The sequence below is a fragment of the Alligator mississippiensis genome, chromosome 8, assembly GCF_030867095.1.
Source record: "Alligator mississippiensis isolate rAllMis1 chromosome 8, rAllMis1, whole genome shotgun sequence".
Taxonomy (NCBI): domain Eukaryota; kingdom Metazoa; phylum Chordata; order Crocodylia; family Alligatoridae; genus Alligator; species Alligator mississippiensis.
This window is the reverse complement of record NC_081831.1, coordinates 6953831-6968415: the sequence shown is the minus strand read 5'-3', so window position 1 is coordinate 6968415 and position 14585 is coordinate 6953831. Positions and strand designations below refer to the sequence as shown.

The 14585-nt window shown below is 39.9% G+C and overlaps 1 protein-coding gene across 3 annotated transcripts in view; it reads left to right on the top strand.

Annotated features, from left to right (window-relative positions):
• RHOT1 (ras homolog family member T1) overlaps positions 1–14585 on the top strand; it is a 44915-nt gene that overhangs the window by 15529 nt on the left and 14801 nt on the right. For all 3 annotated transcript variants that reach the window (XM_014601933.3, XM_006271222.4, XM_006271221.4), the window contains exons 5-14: positions 494–547; positions 1377–1429; positions 3301–3409; positions 3998–4099; positions 5629–5727; positions 6778–6886; positions 9855–9975; positions 10885–10969; positions 12316–12461; positions 14244–14344. In XM_014601933.3, coding sequence (XP_014457419.1) covers positions 494–547; positions 1377–1429; positions 3301–3409; positions 3998–4099; positions 5629–5727; positions 6778–6886; positions 9855–9975; positions 10885–10969; positions 12316–12461; positions 14244–14344 — 979 coding nt within the window. The remainder of the gene's footprint in view (positions 1–493; positions 548–1376; positions 1430–3300; positions 3410–3997; positions 4100–5628; positions 5728–6777; positions 6887–9854; positions 9976–10884; positions 10970–12315; positions 12462–14243; positions 14345–14585) is intronic.

Below are 14585 nucleotides of genomic sequence, written 5' to 3'. Positions count from 1 at the left end.
TTGGCACTTTTTGCTGCAAAATAATGTCAAGTCCCAATTCTTGCTAATTTCTTGCTGTAACATTACTTTTACAGTGATCAGCCAAAGTAGGGTTGTTCATGGAACTGCTAAGAATCCTCTTCCATTCCTTGCCCTCAACCCTTTCTGAGTGTTTTAGATACACTCTTTGTACAGTCTGTACAGAGGTAATGTCTTCCTTTTGTGTTCTGTCCATGGTGTGTAGCCAAACTCAAGAATCACAGTTCTGTACATAATAGAAATCTGGGAAGGTAGTTCTGATGGAAACTAATCTGGGCATTTCTTAACAATTCTCATTCTGTGTTCTGTTAAAGCCATCAGTCTGGTGCTAAACTATATAAACAGCTCTGGGCAAAACTGTAACAGTTCTTATTTTTCTTTTAAATACAGTTGTGTATGTTGGGTTAAATGTTTGCAGTTCTTCATAAGAATCTGCATGTTCAGGATTCAATAGTTTTTCTTTTCTTCATTTTAGGCTAATGTAATTTGCATAGTATATGCTGTTAACAACAAGAATTCTATTGAAAAGGTACAACAACAATTTTTTATCTATCTATCTACTGTTTAAGATGCAACTCCTGTGCTCCTGTATCTGAAGTCACAGTAAAAAACTTTGTTCTTGGTTATTTAAAGGGCAAAAAAATCTCACTTGAAGTAGTGCAATGACGACCTGTGTATTCTTTGTTTGCATTCTCTTATTCCTCGTGTGTCAACACCTCTGGGTTCTCCATTGTATCCACCATTCCCCCAGATGAGAAGCAACTAAGATTCCCTTCTCAGCCTATTTGCCACATTACAGTAGGCTAGAAGGTTGGCCGATCAACGAACTTATGCTTTTCCCTTTTGTTTTCCATTCCCTTATGGCCAAACGTGTACGTTGTTGTATCATATCATTATTGTTCCAATGATAAGTTGACCCCATGTTTTCAGTTCAACTTCAGGAAAAGAAAAATCTCTGAATATATAAATAACTGCAGCTAAAGACCTTGAACTGCTATTGCTATTATAAAACCCTGTGGGAGAATCAAATAACGAAGGAAACGATCCAAAGGGTTACAGGCTATAAAAATACTTAAAAACTACACTGAAATGTATATCTAACTGGTACACTTATTACATGCATAAACAGCAAGTATGGAAGTCAAGATTGTCAGGATCTCAGTTATAGGTCAACTGTACACGTTAGTTGTGTACTTTTTTTAATGGCTCTCTTGGAGATCATAAATCTGTTATTGGAACAATACGGTATGTTCCTTCCAGCTCCCAAGACCAGCCAAATTAAAGTCTGCTATGGGCAATTCATTGTCATATTAGTTTGAATATTCATTTTATTTACTAACATCTGTTTATTGTTTTAGGTAACAAGTCGATGGATTCCTCTCATCAATGAAAGAACAGACAAAGATAGCAGGTACTTGCTCAGAGATGAGAAGAAATGTGATAAAGATTGAGGACCACAGTGGTGGGTTGTGGTTGGTTAATATTCAGAGTCTCGGTCATGTGAAAAAGAAGTTGATATTGGAAATCTTGCGGTCTGGACTCCTGCAGATTTTCAGTGACCTAGATGACTTTTACCCACTGAGTGTGCCTCGTGTTTTGAATTTCACTGACAGCCTGCACCAGTGGTGCTCAAACTTGCCCCCCACTACATAAAGGATGTGGACAAATTTGAGAGAGTCCACCAGAGGGCAATGAAAATGGTTAGGAGGCTGGAGGACATGACTTATGAGGAGAGCGTGAGGGATCTGGGTTTATTTAGTCTGGAGAAGAGAAGACTGAGGGGGGATTTCATAGTTGCCTTCAGCTACCTGAAGGGGTATTCAGAGAGGATGGAGCTAGACTGATCTTTGTGGTAACAGATGACAGGACAAGGAGCAATGGTCTCAAGTTGCAGCAAGAGAAGTTTAGGTTGGATATTAGGAAAAACTTTCTCACCAGGAGGGTGGTAAAGCACTGGAACAGGCTACCCAGAGAGGTTTTGGAATCTCCATCTTTAGAGGTTTTGAAGACCTGGATAAACAAAACCTTGGCTAGGATGATATAGTTAGGGATGGTCCTGCTTTGAGCAGGGGTCTGAACTGGATGACCTCCTTGACGTTCCTTTCAACCCTCATTTTCTAGAAGTCTATGAAACAGAAACACAGATCCTCAGAAGAAGAAAGAAATCTCTTTTGGAGCTTCTGGGGGACTTGGACTGCTAATTGTCCAAGTTTGCTTGTTCTCAGTCATTGTGAGCTGCTTAAATTGCTGTGTAGAAAGTAACTTACTCAGTAGACCAAACCTTCACAGCTTTGAGGTCTTTGCACCAGTACTATATGGTTGTATATTGTACGAATGTCTGGACATTAGGGCTGCGTGAAGTTTCAGTCACTCATACGATTCGAAGGAGAGTCGGCCCGATTCGGGCCAAATTGAGTCAGGAAACCCTTTAATCTCTGAATCAAATCGGAAGCCTCCAATTCCATTCGGAGAGATTTGACAATTCGGTCATAGACACAGCTTTGTATGTTTTTTCTACATACCTCGAGGTACCAGGCATGGCTTGTGAACACTGAGATGGTGGGGCGGATGGAGTGTTCTGGGGGGGGGTGTTCCCTGCACACTTAGCGGCAAACCAGAAGTACTTCCGGTCTACTTCCATGTCCGCCACAGAGCACACAGAGGACCCCCTCGCCCCCCGGCCCGGTGACTGGTGCCTCCTGGGTGTGGAGAGGCACCTGGGGTCCCGCCACAGCCTGGGGAAGCATGGAAGGGTCCCCTGTGTGTTCCCATGGGACGCTCCATCCACCCCACTATCTTGGTGTTCATGAGCCGCACCTGGTACCTCAAGGTATGTAGAAAAAACATATAAAGCTGTGTCTATAGCCGAATTGCTGATTCTCCGAATCAGAATCAAATCTTCAGATTCAGCCGAATCAAATTGGGACAGGGATCCAAACCAGCAAATCGAATCGCTGTCCCTTGAATCGGGCCAAATCTGAATCGAATACAGCCCACTTCACACACCCCTACTGGACATCTCTATTATAATTTTTGTTCTGCATTACTGTGGGTGATATAAGAAATCAGAGTAACTGGTCAGCTGTTTCAAAATATTGAGGACATATAGCTTAAGTGATTGCTAAATTAATTTGTTTAACTTTTTATTACGAAATCCAGAAAATATAAGTCTTATCATAGAAACTATTACTGCTGATTTGCTAATTCCCTCTGGCGTAGAGTTGGATGGAAATACTTTTAACATCTCTTGTACATCTCGTCTGATAAGTCTTTTGTTTTTAGACTGCCTCTTATCTTGGTTGGAAACAAATCTGATCTAGTGGAATACAGCAGTATGGAGACCATCCTTCCAATTATGAACCAATACACAGAAATAGAAACTTGTGTAGAGGTATGCTAAGGGTTTTTTTAATGTTTGAATCCATTTTTAATAGAAATTCCACATTGCTCCCAGCCCCTTATGTTAGCTTTTAGTAATTGTTTATTTATTACATTTTAATGTGATTTTGAATTAGTGCAATATAAATATTAATCAGTAAAGTCATTAAAATATTTTTAGAAACCTAATGTCATAATATAATTAAATCTTGCTGAAAGCATGTTATTATATGACTTTTTCTTAAACACATGTTGCTCTTAGAAATTTTATTAAAATGAAACTCTTGACTTCAGACACATTTTTTCAAAATAGGCATGTCTATCAAATGTTAATACTAAAATAAAATAAAAATAGGGTACCAATGCATACTTTACCTTTTTGAGTGATAATCATGATACAGCACTTTAGGACTGTTACAGTGTTGGTGGTTTTACAGCATCGGAGCTTGAGACCAAAGATTTTTTTTTTTGCACTTGTAACTGAAGACCTGCTTTTTTTTTTTTTTTTTTTTTTAAAGAATTCAACTCCCATTTAGCCAGCAGATAAGTCACCAGATATTCAAAAACAGTTAGCAAACTAATTTAAAGATTTCTTTTTCAGTGTTCGGCCAAAAACTTGAAGAATATATCTGAACTATTTTATTATGCACAGAAAGCTGTTCTTCATCCTACAGGGCCTCTCTATTGCCCAGAGGAAAAAGAGGTACTTTGTTTTTTAAACCAGTGCAAATGAATATGGTAGTAACCAAGTTATTTTGTCAAACCCTTTTCAGAAGACTTATGTTAAAGTAATACAGTGATAATTGTTGCATTTTTTTTTTTATTTTTTTTTATTTTTTTATTTATTTTGCTTTTTTTCTTTACATCAGGGTGTATTTTCATGTTTGATTATTTCTGCATAATTGTCAGTCATCACATTCCATCTCCATTACACCTTTGGCCTGCCACCAGAGCTGTGACTTTTTCCCAGTCCAGGAGGTAGTTCACAGAAGGATCTGCATTTTTGCTTCTCAAATAATTGCATGTACAAACAAGCATGAGTTAATTTTGTTTCAGATCAGGCTTAATCATAGTTTTACAATCATGTCAAATGTACCGTGATCTAGTGCCAAATTCTGCTTCTCGTTATCAAGGGGCAGATTCAGAGTATTTGTTTTTTAACTTTACTTCAATGCTAGTCTGATGTATTACCGAGACACATGGGTATTTCAAATAAAAATAGGAATAATATGGGTAGTTAATTATGGCATTCCTAAGCTTTCTGTTTATCACTATTTGTGTGGTGTTGCTCCACTCTGAAGAGTGGGAAAGCCATTTCAGTCTCATATACAGAGTACTGTAGAAAGGTCAGCACAGAAGAGTGATGTTGACTTTGCATGGTATCAGTGTGTAATGACATTAACCATGTGTCAGAGTTGTGTTATGCTGGTATAATATCATTCAGACTTTTCTTTTCACCCATTCTTCATCACTCTGTAGCTGGGAGGTGGGAAAGGTTTTCCTTTCTCCTCATTTTCCTAGATGTTGGGAGGGAATTACCCCTTCTTTTCTAAAGTTCACTGCCCCTGCAGTACCATCCCGTATTTGGTGCTTTGTCTGATGGGCGAATGATCCAGTGAGCATTCATGACATTGATGTTCTCCCAGCCTCTTCTTAAAACCCTGCTTGAACCACCTGAACAAGATCTATTCTTTGTTCAGTCAGAGATGAATGCAGCTCAGGAGCCATTCATTTTAATTTTATTTTTGTGCAGCATTAAATTTAACTTCATTTGCACAGAAGACTGTTGTCTGTTCTGATCATTTAAATAGACTCTGCTGCATTAATTTTAAACAGAATATCTTACAGTGAACCCAATAATTTAGTGTTCTTTAGTGGGCTTATGGAATGGCTAGCAGATTTTCTCCAGATTTTTTTGCACAGATTCCCTTTTTTCATGTGAGAACTGATTTTTGATTACCCAACTACTGCCTTTTTGAGTCTACAAAGATAGATCCAGGGTATTCTATAACTGACAATAAGAAGTTGATTTTGATCTGTTTCCAGATATAAATATGCCAATGCTGATTTCCTTTCTTATACCATTGATTACATGAATTTCCATTCTGAAAATATAAAACAAAACAACCACTGAAGCACCAGCATCTCTTTGAATTCTCTGGTGATGTCAACTAGTGCAATATTCTTATATTGAAGCTAAAAAAATATTAAATTTTTGCTTTTAATCTGTAGATGAAACCTGCCTGCATAAAAGCTCTCACACGCATCTTCAGGATCTCTGATCAGGATAATGATGGCACTCTCAATGATGCAGAGCTCAACTTCTTTCAGGTAGGTTCCTGTAATTTTGATTACTTCTCTTTTCTTCATGTTCAACTATATAACACTATCGCAACAAGCTGAATCATTTGGTAACATTCCAGGTGTTCTCTGTATACCTTTTTTAATAATTAAACTCTTGGCTAAGATTATGCCTTTTAATGGGGAACAAAGGAGTGTAGTGACTTGGCCAGACTTTAGCCTTGAGATCCAAGGGTGTGCATACAGCAGGTTCTGCCACACAGCAGACCGCTTGTTAGAATAGTGCGTGGTGCACTACATGTGGATTTAAGAAAAGGCTATAGGCCTAGCCCTTTGTGAGACTAATACTTCCAATATTATTCCCAGTAAGATTGTTTTCTTGTATGCGTGAGAGATGGCAGATCCTTACACATCCTCACTGGGTAAAGCAGAATCTTACCATATATAAATCATGTTTGCATATGAAATTCCTATAACAGACCGTGAGTCTTAGTGATATGCTGCAGTGAAAATGGGAGTTAGAAGTATGACAATAGGGAGAGCAAAATGAGGCTTAAGATCTCTGATATGGAACTCTGAATTCAACTTTCAGATCTCTAAGAAATGAAATTCAGAGGAAAGGTTTTTAATTAGCTGTTGCTATGGTTTTTAGTTCAGCTGAACATCCATCTTTTGTCAATTTAATGTGCAAACTACAACAGTCATGAAAAACAAAAACAGACTTTCTCCATGGATACCTGCACTGAGTAATTAATGCAAGTTCAAACAGGGTCTTGAGGGATTCCAGTACTTTATTTTCAGTTTCTTTTAAACTCCTGTCCCTTCTCAGGTTGCTGTGATTCTTTAACCATCTTGGAAACTGAGGCAAGTAGCAGATATCCTGGCCTGTTTTGCTCTTCATATGTGCCAGGCAGTACTAAGTAGCAAGGAAATGTCCTGTCTGCTCTGCTTTTGAGTTAGTTTGCTTGGATTGCCCCTACTGTTTAGCTTAACGTTGCTTTTAGGATTGTGTTTTGTGCAGGACTTCCTGTTGTTTAGTACTCAGTGTCTCTAACGTGCTTTTCCCCCCTCATTTGTTAGAGAATATGTTTTAATACACCATTAGCACCTCAAGCACTGGAGGATGTAAAGAATGTAGTCAGGAAAAATCTAAGTGATGGAGTTGCCGATAATGGATTAACATTAAAAGGTAGGCACTGTTTAATTCTTAATAGATATACTTAAAGTTAATTAAAGGAGAAAACCTTGTGCAATCTACTGATAAAGGAAATGTTTGAAGTATGATTTTGGTTGTTCACTCTAGACCCTTAGAGCTGGACATAAACTGTATACCAGAGACAAGCTGAGGGTTAAAAACTGAGGAATAATGAGGGTGAAGGAAGGAGGATCATTGGCGCCACAGTGGAGGATTCATAAGGAATTAAAATGTTTGAATTAAGTGCACTGATTTGAAGAATCTCTCTTGTGGGTATTTCTGCAGTTCCTATTTAGTATAGGCTATGTAGTAGAGATGTACCGATACATTGGTCCCATATCAGATTGGCACTGGTATAAGCAAAATTGCCTGTATTGGCAATCAGCATTTTTGCCTGATGTGGCCTATAATGTAGCTGGTAAATGCCCTGTGCATGTGTGCAGCTGCAGCACAGCACACAGGTGGTGAGGAGCACAGCCTGGCGGCCTGGAGAGCAGCATCCAGCTGGTAAATCTGTTGTGGGGGAAGGAGGGGGGTAGATTGAGGCCCCTGAGGCGAGGGAGGGAGTGGGGCTGGGGTGGGCACTTCACAGCCGGAGCAGGGCACAGGACAGAGCTGTGACTTGTCCAAGGTGGGAGGGAGATGTGGCTCCCACCACTTCATGCACCCTGAGAGGGCATGAGGGGCATGTGCCTCTGCATCTCTGTGCGTGGTGAGGGCAAGCTGCTGCTGCAGGCTGTGGCTGGGGCTGTGCCAAGCTCTTCTCAGCGGGGTTTGGGCCAGGCTGCGCTTGGGGTGGCAGTGCTGGGAGGGAGGGCTTGGGGGGCTACAGTGAATTTTGGGGTGGCTGCAGGCCCCCTCTTTTCCCCCCTCCCCCCCAGCCCCTTCCCAGTGCTGATGCCCTCCCCAAGTGCATCCTGGCCCAACACCCTCACCAGGAACAGCTTGGCGGAGCCCTGGCCCTGGACCACAGCAGCACTCCACCCTCACCCTGCGCGCAGATCTTGGGGCCACACCCCTGTGCCCTCCTGGGGTGCATGCAGTAGCGGGAACCACCCCTTCTCCCTACGACCCCTGGACGAGCCGTGGCTCCATCCTGCCCCGACTGGGCAGCCCCTGCCTCTGGTCCACTCGCTCCCTCACTGCAGGGGCCTCAAACTGCCACCCCCAAGCCCCTTCTTTCCCCCCCTCCTTCCACTACAACAGACTTTCCAGCCGGACACTGCTCTTCAAGCTGCCAGGCCGCATATCAGCAATCGGATTGGTATCAGCCAATAGGGTTTATTAAAAATCAGCTATTGGAATCGGCCCAAAAAATCTGTATTGGAGCACGCCTACTATGTAGGTCTCACTGGTGGCAGCACTGGTTTATGTAAGATGTTGGTATACGCCCACATTTTTACTACACTGTTGTGCAGATGGTAATTTAGCATATCCCCTAGTGCTACCCCTCCTACAGCCTCAACAGTGAAAAATAGTAGGGAAAATACTGTAATCTAGGTATAGCCTTTATAAATCATACATGGATTCATGAGGGAAAGTAATCTAAATTTTCAGCAAGATGTAGAAAGTACTTAAACAATTATCCTTCATATTATATAAAATCTTGGCATAAAAAAGTTTTAATGTACACTTCCAAAATACTGCTGTCCAGTAGGGATGCACCAATAAAGATTTTTTTGGCTGATACCTATGGCTGATTATTAACCAGCCATATCAGCCAATCCCAGTCCCATTGCCAATATGCAGCGCGGTAGCTTGGAGAGCAGCATCCAGCCAGTAAGTCTGTGGAGGGAAAGGGCCATGGAGGGGGCAGATCAAGGCCCCTACAGTGAGGGAGGGAGGGAGTGGGGCAGGGCGGGGCACGGGGTGGAGCCATAGGCTGCCACTGCGTGCACCCTCAGGGGAGGCATGGAGGGCATGTGCCCCCCAGATTTGTGTGCGGGGTGAAGGTGGGCTGCCCACTGTAGGCTTGGGGCCAGGGGCTGTGCCAGCTTCTTCCTGGTGGGTGGGGCTGCAGGTGGTGGTGATGCTGGGAGGGGAGCTTCAAGGCAGCTACAGGGAATTTTGGGGTGGCTGTAGCCCATTCCATAGTTCCCCCTTCCAACATCACCACCACCTGTCCATGCCTAGCCCCCCGCTGCCAGGAAGAGGCTAGCGCAGCTCTTTGGTGCTAAGCCCACAGCAGGCAGTCTGCCCTCACCGCATGTACAAATCCAGGGAGCTCATGCCTCCCCCAGGTTGCATGCAGTGGCGGGGAGCCACCCCCCCGGACAAGCCACCCGCGGCTCCATCCTATACTCTGCCCCACCCCAGCTGTGCAGTTCCTGCCCATGCCCCAGCCCCACTCCCTTCCTCATTGTAGGGACCTTGATCTGTGCCACCCCCACCTCACACCTCCTCCCTCCCTCACAGACTTACAGGCTGGACGCTGCTCCTGGCCCCGTCCATGCTGCAGCTGTGCACACGGCATTTATCGGTGGCATTATCGGCTATACTGGCCAAAAAAAGCTGATTGCCGATAACATCAATTTTCCTTTTATCGGTGCTGATCTGATATGGACCAATATATCAGTGTACCTCTGCTGTCCAGAAATTCTTGCTGAATGATTCATTCTTTACATTTTGAATGGACAGAAACTGTAAGCTTGATACAAATTGAAGATATATAATTTAGCATCAGTATTTTATTAAAATCTAGAAAGCAAATGTTAATAAGATGACTTTCAAATTGCTTTTTCATCAGGGAGGTTCAACTATGGAGCTATTATAATTGTAAAAATAGAAGGTACAGAAAATAAAATGTTTTATGCATATTTTGTATATATTATGTATGTGTATTTAGCCTGTATGTCTCCTGTATTTAGTTTGTATTCTTATGTTGATACCTTCAAAGAAAAATTATTAAAATCTTAAGTGTATCAACACCTTCAGAGTTTTAAGAACTGTCATTTAATTTCAGGTTTTCTTTTTCTACACACACTTTTTATTCAGCGAGGAAGACATGAAACAACCTGGACAGTATTACGTCGTTTTGGCTATGATGATGATTTAGAGCTCACACCAGAGTATTTGTTTCCTCCGTATGTGCCCTTTTGTTTATTTTTCCATTTTTAACTTTAAATATTTGGACTTGTTTCATCCTTTTGTTCAAGGAAAGGTGGATTGTTACATTGGTTACATCTTGACATAAAAACACAACTCCCGTCTTTTTAGTAATGTTGAAATGGTGTGGATACAATATGGAGCATATGCAACCTCTTGACATGTCACTTCCCTTAGGCTTATATGCTAAGAGTCTGATCCAACACTGGCAAAAATCAACAGAGTCCTTTCCAGTTACTTTCCTCTTGGAGCCCAGTAATAGCTAAAACCTTAAAATTTCACACAGTTGCCCACCCACTTTCTGCTACTCATTGCATATGAAGAGCAGAAAGATCCAGATTTGACATATTACATCAGACAGTGAGTGTTCCAGTCACTTGAGAATCCTGTCCTGGCAGTATTTGGTTTCCTTTAAACCCCTGTCTCAATATGCAGTCACACAGTGCTGTGTAGGAGTGAAATGGCAGGAGGGCAAAACTTCCTCCATAAACCCTGTATAATCAGCTGATGACCAGGACATGGCACTTAATTATCCTTTCTCTTAGAGGAAAAGAAATAGTAGGAATGGATCTAAAACTGTCCTGCCTTTTCTTATAGCATTTAACTCATTTAGGCTTTTCAGAGTCTCTTAAGGAAGTTAGGTGACTAATTCCCTTATTCTGTTTTGAAAATCCTAGCTTCATATCTCAGAAAGTTGCCAGATATTTCTGTTATATATAAAAATGTTTTATATTATGAATTATTTTAGAATTCCTAATAAATCATGCTTTCTTTGTTCTCTTCAGAGAAACTGTATAAAGAAACTGAAATGCTAAGTGTTTCTTGCAGATTTATATCTTGGAAGATTTATGATGTGACTGAATTTTTTGGTCTTTTTTAATAAACAGGTTGAAAATTCCTCCTGATTGCACAACAGAGTTGAATCATCATGCATATTTGTTTCTCCAAAGCATTTTTGATAAACATGATTTGGTAAGTTTTTAATCTTATTTACACACAGTTTGTATAATATCCAAAATAGCTTTCTACTAACTCTTAGCAACAAAACCCCTGTTGTCAAGGAATTAAGATTGTTTTAAACTTGCAATAGGAGTTGAATTATTAATATTTTGTTATAAACAATATGAAAGTGAATCTGTTTCATTTTTGAAACTCAAAACTTATGAACTAATGTTAATCTTTAATGTGGCATATGGAATCTATTCAGTGTTTTGTATTAGAGAGCTAATTTTGAAGTCAACTATCTCCCTTCTGTTTAAATTGTAGATGTCATTTGGTTACCCTACTCTTTATAAAAGTCTCTATGTGCTGCAAATGTGTCTGCTTCCTAGGCTTTATTGGCTCTAAAAGCAGAACAAAACTAAAGCTAAACTTTTTGCTGAAGCTGGTTATTCCTGGGCTTTCCTATGTAGCTTCCCTCTCTATGCTCTTAATTCTCTTGGACCAAGGATACTTTTCTTTTCTTGGAATCAATGGGCAGCATCTCCTATAATAAAGAAGCAGAAACATGAGGATGGATAAATGAGCCCTTCTTTCCCTGTGTAGGGCATAGTTCTTGCTATCCTATTTACTGTTGCATTGATCAGTGAGAGAATACTTAAAGCAGGAAAGAATATTTTTATTTTAAAATTGTATTTAGAATAGTATTTATTTTATGCACACACTTCAGGAATATTAGAAATGACAGTGTGTATCCTTGGAGTAAAGTCCCTCTGGGGAAAAAAAGTTTTAACAGAGAGACAGTATTTTAATGGTTGTGACATTTATGCATTCATTATTCTTATTTATTTTTTATTTTTGTATTTGTTTTTTTTCTTTCCAAGTCAAAGGAAGTTTGACTTCTCTTGTATTGCTAAGATATGATTTGTTTTAGAAACTTGCAAGTAGATTAACATAGCATCAAGGCCTGGGGTTTTGATAACATTTTTATGGCAGCAATGTGTAGACACAGCTATATTGGGAAAAATAAGGTTTTTTTCAGGATAGTTATTTTGTTTAGGAAACCCAGTATAAGCTATATCAGCAAAAGTGCTCTTTGTTGGTTTAAGGTGCAGTTACACCAGTGTATAAAAGGAGAATTCTGCTTTCTTTCAGTTACTTTATCTGTCCTAAATCCTTAACTTAGTTTCAGTTCCTTGTGACCTGCTAGATTCAGAAATGTGAGCAAGAGAAGAAAAGTTCTCTATTGTGCCACTAGTTTTTTAGGCCATTCAGTTCCTGAGAACAAATTCCTTAAGTTTGCATGTTTTTGCAAACATGGTTTGAGAAGACACGTAAACTTTATCAGTACTATTTGTCTCATTATATGCATATATCAGGACAGAGATTGTGCTTTGTCTCCTGAAGAACTCAAAGATTTGTTCAAAGTCTTCCCTTATATGCCATGGGGGCCTGATGTCAACAACACTGTTTGTACAAATGAAAGGGGTTGGATTACATACCAAGGATTTCTCTCTCAGTGGACGTAAGTATGGTGTATTGCATGTTTTTAGCTTTCATTGCTGAAAGACTTAATGTTGGCATTCCATGGAGGACTTCATTTGATAAGATAAAGAACCTTCAGGACTTTATTTCATAGCATACTTTTTTCACAGCTATGTAAATCTTGTTTAAGAATATAATGATGTGTGTACTAGAGGCTTCGGAAAAGTGTTGGTGTAGAGGTAGACATTGATCAAAAATTTTTAATCTTCTTCATTGCCTTCTAAAAAACCATGCTAATGAAGGTGCCATAATGTGGTGGTGTGAATTATTTTCAAGTTGAATTATATATAAACTGCACTGCTGCTGCAGTTCTGTCAACTGTCTATAAAGATTATGTTTCCAAAACCAGAGAGATGCATGTTACAGATGCATAAGTTTGTCTGTGGTAACCATATTCGGACAGTTTATTGTACTTCTCAGTTAAACACACAACCTTTCTTTGCTTTTTAAAGACAAAAGCAAAGGTCATGCTATAATAAATATCTAATTAAATTACTTGCTAGTAGAATGTTCTTTCTGTTATAAAACCGTTTTATTTATTTTCAGCCCTTCAGGAAGTTTTTCTGTTCCCTTAATGGAGATTAGCTTGCGTTATAAATTTGTTGTGCATGCTTGGGATAGCTGTCAGAGTCTCAGGAAAGGTATGCTTAATTACCTCTGCCTTGTTACCACCTCCTTGGCAGAGATCGGTTGTTCCTCAGAAAGCTGGAGGTCATTTTCTGGTTATCCTTTCTGACTGACCTTTCCTTGTCTTTGAAAATTTGCAAGCAGCTTTGCCGAGCTATAATTCTGGCATGTCTGTATGACTGAATTAGAGAAACACACACATGTGGCTGGTCTTGTTAGTAATAAGCACTGTTAGCTTTGTTTGGTGCTCTGATAGCTCAGTAGGAGACCATTGTTACTGATTGCAGCCAGGTGTAGCATGGAGAAATGTCTACAAGCCTTGCTGTGCAGTTCAGCCAGTGCAAATCAGTCCTGGTCTTCAGCACTGTTATACCAGCTATCAGCCTTTTAATCCTCTAAACTCTCTTTCTACTTGGGTCATGCTATCTGATACTTTAGTACTGAGCCTCACCAAGATTGTACAGATAGTATCTTTGTACCTCACCTGGCAGTTAACAGGAGTGAAAGTGCACGAGGAAACTAATCTAGAATTACTACATTTCTTCCTGTTCACTTCAGACCTGCCTAGGTCACTAGTGACATTAACTCTTCCAGATATTATGTGGAAAGGAAGCAAGCTAACAGCTGAGAAATTGGCCAAATCAATAAAGCTTTTAGAATCATTTCCAGATCACCTTCACAGATAAATGCAGCCTGTTCTGTTTGGGTTTTTTTTTTTTTTTAAGACAAGTTCCAATGCTTGTTTCTAGACTCCATTATTTGAAAATCTCTGTGAAATAGGTCTGATCATAAATTTTTACTTTTTAGTAATCAGTGTATACCTCCTATAAATTTAAAAAATGTTGCTGTCTCCTTGTTTTCACCTAGAAAAGACGTTGGGAATGTAAGGGGGAGACACCACAGTCCCCTTAGGATAGGGAAAACTTTGTTGTGTACGTTGTTGTCATGATTGGTTAAAGCTCGACAAGGACTGTTTTCTTAGTGTCACAACTATGGAGTTTTACAGCTGTGACCATTAATTTGTGTCCTTCAGTACTGCCTGGCATCAGGAATACTTTGCTTCAGCCAGTTGAGATGCATGACATACAAGTTCTTTAATGTTACAGAAAATTGATAATGCTCTCTTCTGTTTTAGATTAACTACATATTTAGATGTACAGCGCTGTCTGGAATACCTAGGGTATTTGGGCTATTCAATACTGACAGAGCAAGAGTCTCAGGCATCAGCACTTACAGGTAATTTTTGGAAGCAAAACCTGCTAGGAGTTTCATTCAAGCAATTGTTTTCATCCACCTGGTTGTCAAGCAGTAAATTGAGTGTAAATAAAATGTGCTGCATATGGTTCTTTCCCCCTTTTCTGCTTAGAACTTAGACATATGAGTCAATATTTTTAAAAGGAATAATATCCTGCTGATCACTTCAATTAAATTAATAAAAGTTAAAAAAATGCATAGCTTTTACAAAGCATTTACCATA